Below are 14,618 nucleotides of genomic sequence, written 5' to 3' on the forward strand. Positions count from 1 at the left end.
GATGGTACACATGCTCAGATTGGGAGAGGATAGGGAAGGAAATTGGCCATGTCCTTTTCAAAGAAACCATCCTGTAATTTGTTTTGGTGATTTTAGGTAAACAATAGGAAACCTATGTCTGGATGGGGATTAGACTTGCTGTCCTCACACACCACCACGTTGCTTGGTTTTGTGCCTAGCATAAACCTTTTACTCTTTATAACAACACAGTATCTAACAATATGGCATTGCTTGTATTAGAGATAATCATTCCCCGTGCTTACTGGGGCTGTGCAAATATATGGGAATGCTGTGAGAAATGCGTGTTTGCACATAAAAACCAGTGCTAACTAAGCCTCCAGGTTGTGATTGATTGAGCATGAATGGCACCTGTGCAATTTCCTCAACATGTTGCAAGTGTCAGTGGTGACCAGCACAGTTTTCTGTGTAATTTTGAATGCATTATGTCAGAGCTAAGTGAATTTGAACATTGGCAAATTGTTGGTGCTGGTAATATGAGTTCTATCATAACCAAGGTAGCCAAAGTGTTTGGTGTGTCAACAGACACCGTATATCGCATACAGGAAAAGTGGAAAAAACATCTGCTAAGTCACAACATGTACAAAAGTGTGTGTTGAATGGTTGTGATGGATAGTAATTGAAGAGGATTGTGGTGAAAAATAAGACAATGAAGGCTACAGTAGTCACTGCAGAAATGAATGTCACTCTTATGAACCATGTCAGCACTGGAAAAACATGAAGGGGGCTCCATAAGTTGGGAATTTCAGGGTGAGATGGAATTCCAAAACCACCAGTAAGTAATGGAAATGCCTGTAACATGAAAAGCAATAAAACCTGGACTATAGAGTGATGAAGGGTGTCATTGGGTTGGATGAGTATTGTTGCACACAGTTTCTGACTTCTGGGGTTGGGGAGAGGGGGAGGAGGGACACAAGGTATTGTGTCAGAGATGCTGTGACTGAAGAGATTTCCATGGTATAGATGGTGTTGCCAGGGATGACAGCCAAAGGTGCATGAAGATCTCGATCCGCCTGGATCGATGCTTTCAGATGAAAGTGCATGCAGTGATGATGGCATAATGCAGAGGAGATACTAGCAATGGAGATGAGACTTCTTCCGCACTCCGTGCAGTGAGAAGTGTGAGCACTGGCCACAGAAAACAAACCCACTGTTGATGCTGAAAAAACGTGCAACTGCACAACTAAATCTACATCACCCCCAGAATAGCCAGGGTCAACCAAGAGCAAGGTGCCAGGACCGTGGCCCGAGTAGAGGCCCTGGACCCATCCTGGGATGCAGCTAGTTTCGGTTGCATGCAATGAGTATCTTTGGTTCAAGCGGTAAAGGCACAGCACTCACAGGACATGGATGGTTCTCACCATGAAGCCATGGCTACTGGCGTGATGTGGATGACAGTTGGAATCCAGTGAGGTTGCTGCCCAAACTCCTGGCCCAATTGGTGTGTGAATGGCAACAAAACTGACTGCTGGGGATGCCTGCCTGGCCCCAAGAGGTTGAGTAGCGTCCATGACTGACAATCATGCAGGAGCTGCTGGGACACTTGGCCCCAGTTTGCTATGTTATGTGAAAACCCCTCTGCCAGGAAATATTCTACTTGCTTGTGCATCTACGTCTTAAACATTCTGACAAAACGTTACACCTTGCTGTTCAACTGTGGATGAAAGGGAGACGCCATGATGTGGTAAATTCCATTGTGTGTACAAAAGTCCTCAAAAGATTGTGACACAAATGGAGAACTGTTGTCTGAAGCCAGGGTGCAAGGCAAGCCTTCTGTGAAATATATCTTTGACAGGTCCTTAACAGTCCAATCTGCCATTGCAGATGGACAATGAATGACATGAGGAAAACAAGAAAAAGCATCAGCTGCCAGTAACCAGAAAATGTTTAAAAAGGCAGTGTCAGGACCAGCCATGGCAAAAAATCAATCTGCAGCAGCACATACTGAACATGACAAGGTATTCTAGTCCCAGTCAATGCCATGGAAAAACATGTAGTAGCGTGCAAACAGTTTTGTGTGAAAAATCCTCCAGTGATCCTGATGTAATAAATGGCGGACCTCCTGCCACAGAGCCACTGGGGCGGTGGTGCAGGGCGAATAAACCCTTCTATCAACAGGAGAATAACACCATTCAAGAGGGAGAAGCAATGGTGCAACATACAAAAATTCTGAAGTGAATCCAATGCCCAGTCCATCCAATGGTTGGCTTGCCTATACTGTATCATTCGTATGACCTGCCAGAGCACTAGACCCATTGCTGCGGCAGGGGTGATATGGAAACTGGTGGTGGGGAAGCCATCTACCATGTGCCTCGCCTCTGTATCCAGTTGAAAAGAAGACTGTTCCTCCTGGTTAAGCAATGGATCAGAGCCCACTGGGAGCCAGGACAGAGCGACCACATTTGCATGTTGTGATACGGGACATAAATGGATACCGTAATTGCACTGCAAGAAGAACAGAGTTCAACACTGAAGACAGGCCCCACATGGAAACCAGGGGCTTATGGTGTGTAATCAAATGAAATTTTGCACCACACAAGAGCACATGGAATTTTTTAGGGCTTAGAGAATATCAAGAGCTTGTTTTCCACCTGAGAATAATGGCACTGAGTCAAGTTGAGTGTTTTTGGTGTTAAGGCGGTAGGTTGTTCAGAGCCATCTGAATGATGATGGGCCATGACTGCCTCCAATCCATACTGGGATGTGTCTATTACCAGTTCCAGATGATTGCCAGGTTGAAGTGTTGCAAGACATGGTGTGGAGTCAAAATTATCCTTAAGCATACACACAGACTGCAGGCCAACAAAAGAAACACTTTTCTGAAGCAACATATGAAAGGGTTGAGCAGTAGTTGCCTCTGTGGGAATAAACTTGTGGTAATACACCTCTTTGCCAAGGAATGCCCTAAGTTGTTGTAGGTTCGAAAGATGGGACAAAGCCGTAATAGTGATGACGTGTGGTTCCTGTGGACTACAAGCCCTACCAGGAAATTTTATGACCAAAATAAAAAATGGAAGGCTAAAAAAAGTGAGTCTTAAAAAATTGAGATGAAATTTGATGCCTGTAGATCAGTGGGTAAAGAACAGATGTTACGTAAGTGATCCGCTGTGGTAGCACCTGTCATGATGATGTCATCCAGATAGTTAATGCAATGAGGGGCAGTCATCATTACCTGTTTGAAAAAAAATGTTGAAAGACGGCAGGCACATTAGCGACCGCAATCATTAGTCATTGATAATGATACAGGCCAGGTGTATTAACCATAAGCAACTGTTTTGATGATTCATCCAATGGAATCTGAAGGTAGAGTCAACCAAGATGATTTTCAAAAAGAATTGGCCCGCAGCTTACTTCGTGAGCAACTCCTCCAGAGGGAGTGCATGTGTTTGCAAGTGCCTGTGCGTTGATAGTGAGCCACAGAGCCAAAGCTGACTGGACTGCTTCTTTTTTATCACTAAAGGCATAGCCCATTCACTTGAGGACTTCGGTCTGTCACTCCTAGTGATGTTAAGCCAAAATAAATCTTGAGTACTTGTATCATTAACCACCAAGTACATAATGGAACAGACAGCTGGCTTGTAAACCGTATCAGGCATAAATTTACTGAGAATAGTAGTCTGCTGTTTGTTATGGCTTACCATTCGACACATAGTGTGTGCCAGTGGTGGAGACTGAAGCCCGCCATACAGCTTGTGAGTTGAGAAGAGCACAGTGCCCATATGTCGAATTGTAGGATTAATGGCTTATCCATCACATGCATTTCAGCGGAAGGTTTGTTTTAGCCTGCAGACACTGGTGAATACATTTATGGCAAGAAACCCACTGCTTGGGACAGAGTGCATGCTCGTGTTGTATGAAATGAGGGACATGAAGGAAGTACAACAGCCTATTCGTCCCACAGTGTGCTAGGCTCCATGTCCTGGTGCTGCATGCTGTTGACAATGGCAATGGCGACATCACTCTAGCCTATAATTGGTGGCCTACGGCACGGAAGATCCTGAACACCTGTGCAGTATTCAAAACCTCTCCCAACATAGGTCCCCCAGGGGGTCCACAACTCTTTTGTGGATACGTGCGTGGCGAGCACGGGTCCCCGAGCTATTGCAGCCTTCTTTCTCTCCAGGGCTGCATTTCTTTCCCCTTCCCCTCCTTTCCCCTTCCCCTCCTTTCCCCTTCCCCTCCTTTCCCCTCCTTGCTCCTTTCCCGTCCCCCTCTCCTCTCCCTCTCTCGGTGTCCTTGCTTATGTTGGCCCCCAATATCCTCCTGGTTCTGTTGGTTTTACAATTCGGCTTTGTTGCGTAATCATCTCCTCCTTTTGGCATTCCTTGGTCCCCCTCTGGGGTTTGACCTCCATTACAAAATTTCTCCTCCGTAGTGTGAGCCATTTGGGGAAGAGCACATTACCTAGTATCTCTGATGTGCGCCCTCCTAGTACATTCCACCTCTCCTTTCACGTCGTCGTCTGATGCTAGGGTGCATAGCCAGCACGGTAGCCAGCCTGTGTGGTGGGGTCGCTATGTACCCTTTTGGTTGAGCCCCCTGAACACACAGGGATCACACTTCTGATACCTGAGCTGTGACCTCCTCATGCATGCCTTGGAGTGGTTGCTCGTCATCCTGGAGCATCGGAACTCCCGGCAATGGCCGCCGTGCCAGACGGCCCGTGCTGTGGCTGGGTGGCGCCCGTGAGGAGAGCCCCTGATTGGAGTGGGTGGTATCAGGGCGGACGCTATGCAAATGAAACGCTTACGGGTCCAGAACTCTGGCCGTTCTTCTGCAGCCGTCTCTCTGCGTGGAACTGATTCTTCAAGTGCTGCTTCTCTTGCCCCTTCGGCCTTCCCTTATATGGCTACCCCCTGGGAAGAGGGTCAGGCCTGTCGGCTAGGGGCAAAACCTTTCCCCCGTTATCTAGTTTGCACAGGACTGATGGAGATACTTTCACCAATACCAAACCTTTATTCTTTGCGGAACACATTGAAGACAAGTCTGGCGAAGTGGACTCCCTGACCAAGATGCGGTCGGGTCCGTTGCTGATCAAAACTGCTTCAGCTGCCCAATCTGCGGCCCTTCGTGCCTGTACCCATCTTGGCACAATTCCTGTGTCCATTACCCCCCACCAGTCTCTAAATATGGTACAAGGTGTAATTTTTCACAGGGACCTCATCCTTCAAATTGATGAGGAACTTCGGGACAATCTCGGACAGCGGGGTGTTCACTTTGTTCAGCGTGTTCAGAAGGGTACTAAAGACAATCGCATTGATACTGGTGCCTTTATCCTGGCCTTTGAAGAGGATACCCTCCCTAAGAAAGTTAAGATTATGGTTTATCAATGTGATGTGAAGCCGTACATCCCACCTCCTATGAGGTGTTTTAAGTGCTTCCGTTTTGGACACATGTCTTCCCGCTGTTCACAGACCCCTCTCTGTGGTGACTGTGGACGTCCACTCCATGAGGGGAGTCCCTGTGTTCCCCCTCCTGTGTGTGTAAATTGTCATGGTAGTCATTCTCCACGTTCACCAGATTGCCCAGTATATAAGAAGGAAAAGAAGATACAGGAGTATAAGTCCCTCGATCGTTTAACCTACACAGAGGCCCGTAAGAAATATACACGTCTTCACCCTGTGTCCATGACATCTAGTTACGCCTTGGTTACATCTTCACCCCTTCCTCCCCCTTCCTTACCCCCATCCCGGACCCCTCTCCATCCCCCCCTCCCCTGCGGCTCCCACACCTTCTCCTCTGGGCGTTGCTCCCCCTCCCCAGCCGGAGAAGTGTCCCACTCCTTCGGCGTCTGCCGGTCGAGGGCGCCTCTCCCGGGATGCCCCTTCCAGGCCAAAGGTCTGCTGCTGCACGACGACTGCGAGAGCCGTGGTCTGTCGGCCCCCAGGTCGCCCGGTCTCTTTCTGTTCCTGATCTTGCTGCAGCTGGCTCCTTTATGTTACACAGCCCTCCTCAATCTCAGCCTGAAAAGAGGAAGAAACATAAGTCCCGGGACAAAGAGCCTCTGGTTTCACCAGAGGTCCCTTCCCCGACTTCACAACCGGATTCTGACCTGTCGTTCATGGATGTCGCCCCCTCCTTGTCGGTGATGGGTGGGGACCCAGCGGTATGACTGGCTTTAGCATGTTCAGCCCCCATTTAAATCATTGTTCTGTGGTTCTCCAATGGAATTGTAATGGATACTATCATCACCTTTCAGAATTGAAATCCCTTCTTTTGTCCTACTCTGCAGCTTGTGTGGTTCTCCAGGAATCTCATTTTACTGATGCTCACTCACCGACCCTCCATGGGTTCCGTGTTTTCTGTCAAAATCGGGTCGGACCCCTATGGGCTTCTGGTGGCGTTTGTACGTTGGTCCGTACAGACATTGCTAGCACGAGGATTCCTCTTCAAACTACATTGGAAGCGGTTGCTGTTAGGGTCCACTTAGACTCTGCGGTCACAGTTTGCAATCTTTATTTCCCTCCTGACAGGACTCTTACACCTGCTGCCTTAACTGCCCTTCTTCAGCAACTTCCTTCTCCCTTCCTCCTCCCTGGGGATTTTAATGCTCATCATCCCTTGTGGGGCAGTGCCTTTCCGTCTAGACAAGGTCTTCTTATAGACCAGTTTATTGCAGACCACAACTTGTGCCTTCTTAATGATGGCTCCCCTACTCATTTCAGTGCCGATCATGGTACCTTTTCTGCCATTGATCTTTCTTTTTCTTCTCCCTCTCTCCTCCCTTCATTACACTGGTCGCCACACGACGACCTTTGTGATAGTGACCATTTCCCATTGATTATCTCGCTCCCTTCCCACTCCCCGGTGGACAGGTTACCTCGTTGGTCTTTCCAACGTGCCGATTGGCCTCTATACACTGCACAGGTCGTGTTTTCTCCATCTTTGTTGGGTTGTATTGATGACGTCCTACGTGACGTGTCTGACGCGATTGTTCGTGCTGCTAGCCTTGCTGTCCCACGCTCATCTGGGCCATTTCGTCGCCGGCAAGTCCCATGATGGAGTACGGCCATTGCCATTGCCATCCGTGATTGCCGTTGAGCTTTGCAACACTTTAAGAGGCACCCATACGTAGCCAGCCTTACTACATTTAAACGCCTCCGCCCGTTATTTAATCAAACAGAGCAAGCGGATATGTTGGGAACGATTCGTTTCTTCCCTTGGTTCTACTGTCCCTCTGTCACGGGTATGGGCTACACTTCGCTCTCTCCAAGGTTGCCATCGGCAGTCCACCCTCCCAGGCCTTCACCTTCCAGATGGCCTTTGTACGGACCCATTAGTTCTTGCAGAACATCTTGCGACCCAGTTTGCAGTGGCATCAGCATCAGCCTCCTAACCAGCTGCTTTGCTTCACCAGAAACAGCGGGCTGAAGCTTCCACCTTATGTTTCACCCCTTGTGAGTCAGAATCTTACAACGGACCTTTTACTGAATGGGAATTTCTTTCTGCTCTATCTTCTTCTCATGATACGGCCCCTGGCCCAGATTCCATTCATAACCAACTGCTTCAACACCTCAGTGCTCCACAACGGCACCATCTTCTTCGGGTGTTTAACCGTATCTGGCTCCAGGGTGACTTCCCTTCTCAGTGGAGGGATAGCATCTTGGTTCCTGTCCTTAAGCCTGGTAAGAACCCCCTATCTGTTGACAGCTATCAGCCATTTAGCTTGACCAATGTTGTTTGTAAGTTACTTGAATGGATGGTAGCTCGTCGGCTCAATTTGGTCCTCGAATCTCAGGATCTATTGTCCCCTTACCAGTGTGGCTTTCGAGAGGGACGGTCTCCTATCAATCATTTACTTTGCTTGGAATCCGCAGTTCGGCAGGCTTTTTCCCAGCGCCGCCATTTGGTTGCAGTGTTTTTTGACCTTTGCAAGGCCTATGACACGGCCTGGTGCCATCACATCTTACTTACCCTTCATCAGTGGGGTCTTCGGGGCCCACTCCCAATTTTTATCCGCCAGTTCCTGTTCCATCGGTCATTCAGAGTTCGAGTTGGTACTGTTTTTAGTTCTCCACGGACCCAGGAGACGGGCATCCCACAGGGTTCTGTGTTGAGTGTCCTTCTTTTCCTCATTGCTATCGATGGACTTGTGGCTTCTTTCGGTCCCTTGGTCGCCCCTGCCCTGTATGTGGATGATTTCTGCATTTGGGTTAGTTCCTCCTCGATGGCATCTGCAGAACGACTGCTCCAGGGAGCTATATGGACCCTCTCACACGGGTTTCAATTCTCTCCTTCAAAATTGCGGGTGGTCCACTTCTGTCACCCTACTTTGATCCACCCTGATCCAAAGCTCTATCTCGATGCACAACGATTGCCTGTGGTCCCACAGTTTCATTTCCTGGGTCTTCTTTTCGATAACAAGCTCACTTGGTTGCCCCATATCAGACTCCAGAAGGTAGGATGTTTCTGTAAACTCGATGTCCTTCACTTCCTTGCCCACTCCTCTTGGGGTGCGGACCATTCCCTCCTCCTCCGTCTTTATTGTGCTCTAGTTCTATCTCACTTGGACTATGGTTGTCAAGTTTATAGTTCAGCTGCTCCTTTCACACTGCACGTGCTGGATCCAGTCCACCATCGTGGTATCCGTTTGGCCACCGGTGCCTTCCCTGCTAGCCCTGTTGATAGTCTTCTGGTTGAAGCTGGGATCCCCCCCCCCTTTCCGTTCGGTGGTCCCAGCTTCTGGTATCTTATGCACTCACTATCCGTTCCTCTCCCACTCATCCTTCCTATTCTATCCCGTTCCCAGACCATGGACATCGCCCACCCGACTCCCGCCCACAGGCGGGTTTACCGGTTGGGCTCTGCCTTGCGTCTCTTTGCCATGATTTTCAGCTACCTTCTTTGTCCTGTCTTCCTCGCTCCATCCCCTCCACCCCCCCTTGGTTAGTTCCTTGGCCTCGAATTTGGATGGATCTCCACCAAGGTCCAAAAGATTCCATCCACCCGGTGGTGTTCCGTTCCTTTTTCCACCAAATTTTATGGGAGTTTCGGGATGCTGTTGTTTTTTACACTGATGGCTCTAAATTTGCTGATAATGTGGGGTATGCCTTCACGTCCTCTGTTGGAACGGCAAATCATCTGCTGCCACCTACATGTGGGGTGTTTACTGCGGAATTGATGGCAATTTCCCAGGCCCTTACCTTTATGAAACAGTCCCAACACAACTGCGTTTTGTTATGTACGGACTCGATGAGTGCCTTCTTGCTATTGACCGGTGTTTTTCGCGCCCTTGGTCTCTGCCATCCATGACCATCTCGCTGATATTCACCGTGCTGCTTGTTCCATTGACTTCTTTTGGGTCCCTGGCCATGTGCGTATCCCGGGTAATGAGCTCGCTGGGGGAGCAGTCACTAACCCCCCGTTTTCTGTAACCCCTCCTGCAGCGGATTTACAGCTTCATATCAAATCCCACTTCGCACAGTCATGGGCCAATTCTTGGGAGGCTACTCCCCTGTCTAATAAACTTTGTGCAATTAAGGTGACACCAGGCTCGTGGCGTTCTTCCTTGCGCCTCTCCCGAAAGGACTCGACCACACTGTCGTCTCCGCATTGGCCATACCAGGCTGACCCATGGTTTTCTTTTGCGTGATGAACCACCCCCACTTTGTGGTTGTGGAGCCTTCCAGTCAGTAGCCCACATTTTGGTTGAATGCCCCCTTCTTTTGGCTCTGCATGCTAAGTACAGACTCCCCTACACTTTACCTTTGATGTTGGCTGACAATTCCCGGATGGTCTCTCTGGTTCTCGGTTTCCTCCAGGAAAGTGGTTTTTATTCTCAGTTTTAAGGTTTTTAATCTCTCTCTGGTGTTGGGGCAGGGCGGTGAGTGTTTGGGTGTCTCCCTCTGTATGCTGTGTTCGGAGATTCCCGATTCACCTCCCTGACCGAGATCCTCTTTTCTTCCCCTTTTACTCTGTTTTTACCTTCTTTTTTTTAAGGACTGGTTAGTCTCCTTTTCCCATACATACTTCTACATTCTAGCGGTTGCACCTTTTAAGTCACAGGTGGTCTTGCCTATGCTGCTTCAGCATAGTGTTGGGTTCGTTCTCTTGCTGACTTCCCTCATTTTGTTTTTACCATTGACAACATGACTGCCCTTTTACATTTTTAGCTTTTTCCCTTTTATTGTTCTGACTTTCTTGAGATGTCCAATTAGCGGAATGGACCATATTTGAAACAAGGGACTGATGACCTTGCTGTTTGGTCCCTTAAACCTCAAACAACCAACCAACCCAACATAGGATCCTCAAACCGAAGGGCGCGTTGACACATGTCCATATCTGTGACTGAACAAATGATTCTCTCTCATGCCATGCTGTCTGCATGTGATGAGACTCCTGAGACTTAGCCATGATGAACCGACACTGAAGACTGAGGCCATGAAGTTTGGCTGCCCCAGCTTGGTACGATTATTGCAGCTGTTTGCAATATGGAAAGAATCACCACACGCAGTGACTAGTTTAGTACACACTTGTCGTGATAAGAGGACAGCATCGTACACACATGGTCAAAAGAATGTGGCGCTGGTTCATGCAGGGAAGCCCTAGCACAGTAAGTGATACATACAAGGTAGTATGCATGATAATGAAATAGAGCTCCGTGTTTATCACCTGGAGTGTCAAGAAATGTTAGCAGTGCCACTTTTCATGACTGTCCCAGTCTTTCATGGATTTATCATAGGGCAGGGGGATGGGGGAACAACTGGCAGCTGAGCCTGAGTCAGTATAGCCAGCAACCTTTGCAACACTGCCATATGTGCTTGCTGCTGTTGCAGAAGTGACTGGAGTAAACCCTCAGTGGAAGAGCTAAATGGCAGAAAAACTGCAGTGTCCGAAACAAGCGAAAATCTGATCCTTGACATTGCCACTTGTGTTCTAACTAGAAACAATTTGTTGGGTCATGGAGGGACAAAAACAAGGATAAAATGAAAATAGTTTACGCATCTCAGACAGCTATAACAACTGAGGGCCTGGAGGCCCTTGCATGCCCTTATAAAGACACTATCCACATCAGGGATCACTGGTGTAGTGCCGTGTGCACATAATGGAGCCGATGGTGGCACTCGGTGGCAGGGTTACCCCTGGTGACCATCTCAGTTGTGGGCGCTCTGTTTTAATGTCTGTGCACACTACTCTTGCCATAGTGTTCTGACTTATGTCCACTGTGGGTGGTAGGTGTAGTAACCGGTGGGTTACTGTAGGACTTTTAAGAGACTTAAGGATATTAATTTCTGATTAAATAATTGGAAAAAACCATCTTACATCTACATTCCTCTCTATGGTTTCTATGAGGCAATTTTATGGGTGACTGAGACACAGCTCCAACTGTTTCCTGCATGATGGATTTTTTAATATTTTTATTTGTAGTTGCTGTTTCAGCAGTTCATGTCATTTTGAAAATCATTCTTCAACATTACCATGGTATTACATGAAAACCGTGGTTCACAAACAGGCTTCATTAAGCATTTTTAATGCTTCTCGACAAATAAACTTGTTTTTTACCTCTAAGTATTTTGCAAAAAGGCTTTTATGTCGGTCAGAAAGCACAGTACTGATTGGACACTTTCCATAAAACTGGTAGTCAGTTGTTTCAGGATTTTCTTGTGTCAGATGAGAGATTTCATTGTGCCCCTCATTTTGAAGTATAAGAAATGATTAAATGACTGTGGCATTTTTCCATTTTGAAAAATAAGAAATGATTATATGATGGTGGTGTCTTTCCACTTAAGCTGTATTTATTTAGACCTCTCTTCTTTGTCCTTATAGGTGTGAATAAATACAGCCTAAGTCAAAAAATTCTGCCTTCATTTAGTTCAGGACTGTGGAGCCCACTAGGAAGAAAGTCTGTAAGAAAGTATCTTTCCTCTTATTTTTAAATAAAATTACTCTTGACAGTAACCCTAACAACTAATATATGTTATAGCCTTTCCTAGGCATCTTCCAGTATACATTCAGCAACTTTATGAAAGGAGAAGCTTTCTTAAGATGTGTAAATCAGGTGTGTTGTAGCCATATTTTTCACAAAGCTTAAGGGTTTTTATCGTTCTTAATAATAATAATAATAATAATAATAATAATAATAATGGTAATAATATTATTAATGCTGAAATTTGTTGTTTGCAGGTCAAGTATTAATTTACCATCCACTCTCAACAGCACCCACTGTCACAATCATGCACATCGTGAAAATCATCGCCATTCACATTATTTGCAGACTTCCAAATCAAGTGGAAATATTTTGCACTCCCTGCAAAGTTCGAAGTCCAGTGGAAATGTACTGCATTCTCTACAACAGTCTGGTTCAAGTGCCAACATACCACAGGTTAGAATATTTACTAAGTTAATAAGTTTGTGAAGATAATATATTTTCTAATTAAAGACAGCAAATGCTGTACAAATTAATGCATCCCGTGTGACTGTAACCCAAATTTTCATTACCACCTCAGACAAAAATATCCTTATGGTTACAAAATATTTCATAATGGAAGTCATTGGATAAAAAGTTCTCAATCTACTTGCCATGTCAGATTCAGATAATATCCCAAGCTATTGATGACTGCCTCCATTGTCATTGTCAGGGACTCAGTATGACTTTCATGACCAGCGAGGCTCCCAGTTTTTTCATACCCAGAGGACGGTATCTGTTTGGCTGGATTACTTTACAGAAATGGTTATATTGTTGGTAGAAAATAAACAGCTGAAATGCTTAACTTTGATTTTGAATGTTTCTTTGCATAGGTAAACCCAGGAGAATTCCCTCAATTTAATCTCACTGAAAAGATTAATGAAGTAAGTATTAGTGTCTGTAGTGTTGAGGAACAGCTGAATCATTAAAATTAAGTAATGCTCCAGGGCTCAATGGAATCCCTGTCAGATTTCATACCGAATTTGCGGCTGAGCTAGCCGCTCTTCTAACTATAATGTAGTGTAGACCCCTCAAACAAGGAATGGTGCCCAGTAGATGGGAGAAAGCACAGGTGACACCAGTCTACAAGAATGGTAACATGTGTGATTACAAAATTGACATCTAATACTCTTGACGTCAATTTGTTGTCGAATCTTGGAACATATTATGAGCTCAAATGTAATGAGATATCTCTAGTAGAATTACCCCCTCTGTCAACCAGTGTGGATTCTGAAAAAGTCAATCATATCAAATCCAATTCACAGTTTTCTCACATGACATACCGAAAGCTTTGGATCAAGACAGTAAGGTAGATGGAGCATTTGTTGAATTCCCAAAAGCATTTGACTCAGTACCACACATACACTTATTGTCAAAAGTATGATTATATGGGGTCTCAAGTGAAATTTGTGACCATTGAGGACTTTATTTTAGGGAGGACACAACATGTTATCTTTAATGGAAAGTTGACGTCAAATGTAGAAGTAACTTCAGGTGGAAGTGTGTTGGGACCCTTTCTGTTCATGTTGTGTATTAATGACCTTGCAGACAGCAGTAACTACAGACTTCTTGCAGATGATGCAGTTATCTATAATGAAGTATACTATCTGAAAGAAGCTACATAAATACATTGTAGATGGGAATGAGTACATAATATTTTGATTGGAGATCCGTATCCAGAAACGTACTGTTTCTGTGCTACAAAGGTTTCAATTCAGATGTGTAATGCGTCCACATTTGCTGAGGTAAAGAGAAAGTCTGAATTGCTTGTGCTGGTATGCAGTGGGGTAGACAGGATAATGTGTACTATTTCTTATGGGGTTGTTGCAAAGTTTAATTAACGAGACTCCTATAGAGACAGAGGAAGATCTGCTGGCACAAATTCTGACTTGTGCACTAGAAATTGAAAAACGACAAGGTGGGATGGAGTGTGTGTACCAAAGCATGCTTAATAGGTCTGATGTCTGTAATAATGTTGGTGGTTGCTACTTTGAGCAGTTGTTGTAGTGCATCAATACTGTTCTGTATATACAGTATGCACGGTTCTTTTCTATTTTGGAATAATTGTTCTGTGTCACAACTAATTCAATTCCTCAAGCATAAGTTAGCTGCAACAGGCAGAGAATGTGTTTGGTTGGTGCTGCACATTTCGTGATTTATGACTGAGATAAACTCATGCCTCAGTGTTCTTCTTCAGCATGCCATTGTAGAAGCGTGCACAGAAACAGCTGAGGGATGGTTGTATTGTGACATATTGTGAAATTTCAAACATTCAAGAGTGCCACGATAAATTTGTACTACTGTTGTCAATCTTAGGCTTAAGCTTAATTGTGTTCTTTTAAATTTTTTGAGAATTGTGGGCCTATGCTCATTCAAAGCAACCATTGTCTAAAGTCATTGTACAATTACGAAATAGGTTATTTTTGAAAATTTTTGGGTGCTTACCAAACTATATTTTTGTAAGTTACCAGTATGAGTGTATACAAAAAAAAAGCTTACTTCATAGTAAATCAGCATTTTGTGGTTCCTTGTTGTGCCAAAGAATAATCATTCCTGAATTACATTGTATGTCAGCGCAAATAAACGTGTGTGTGTGTGTGAGAATTTTCGGAAGCTACATTTTTGTTAGTGGTGGACCTGTTAAGACACCTTGTGAAATTTTACTAATTATCTTCTCTCAAAAGTACCTAGACGA

At 45.6% G+C, this 14,618-nt stretch overlaps 1 protein-coding gene across 2 annotated transcripts in view; it reads left to right on the forward strand.

Annotated features, from left to right (window-relative positions):
• The window catches only part of LOC126481012 (uncharacterized), a 513,788-nt gene that overhangs the window by 396,876 nt on the left and 102,294 nt on the right, over window positions 1–14,618 (forward strand). For both annotated transcript variants that reach the window (XM_050104472.1, XM_050104479.1), the window contains one exon: window positions 12,142–12,340. In XM_050104472.1, coding sequence (XP_049960429.1) covers window positions 12,142–12,340 — 199 coding nt within the window. The remainder of the gene's footprint in view (window positions 1–12,141; window positions 12,341–14,618) is intronic.

Source organism: Schistocerca serialis, chromosome 1, assembly GCF_023864345.2.
Source record: "Schistocerca serialis cubense isolate TAMUIC-IGC-003099 chromosome 1, iqSchSeri2.2, whole genome shotgun sequence".
NCBI lineage: Eukaryota > Metazoa > Arthropoda > Insecta > Orthoptera > Acrididae > Schistocerca > Schistocerca serialis.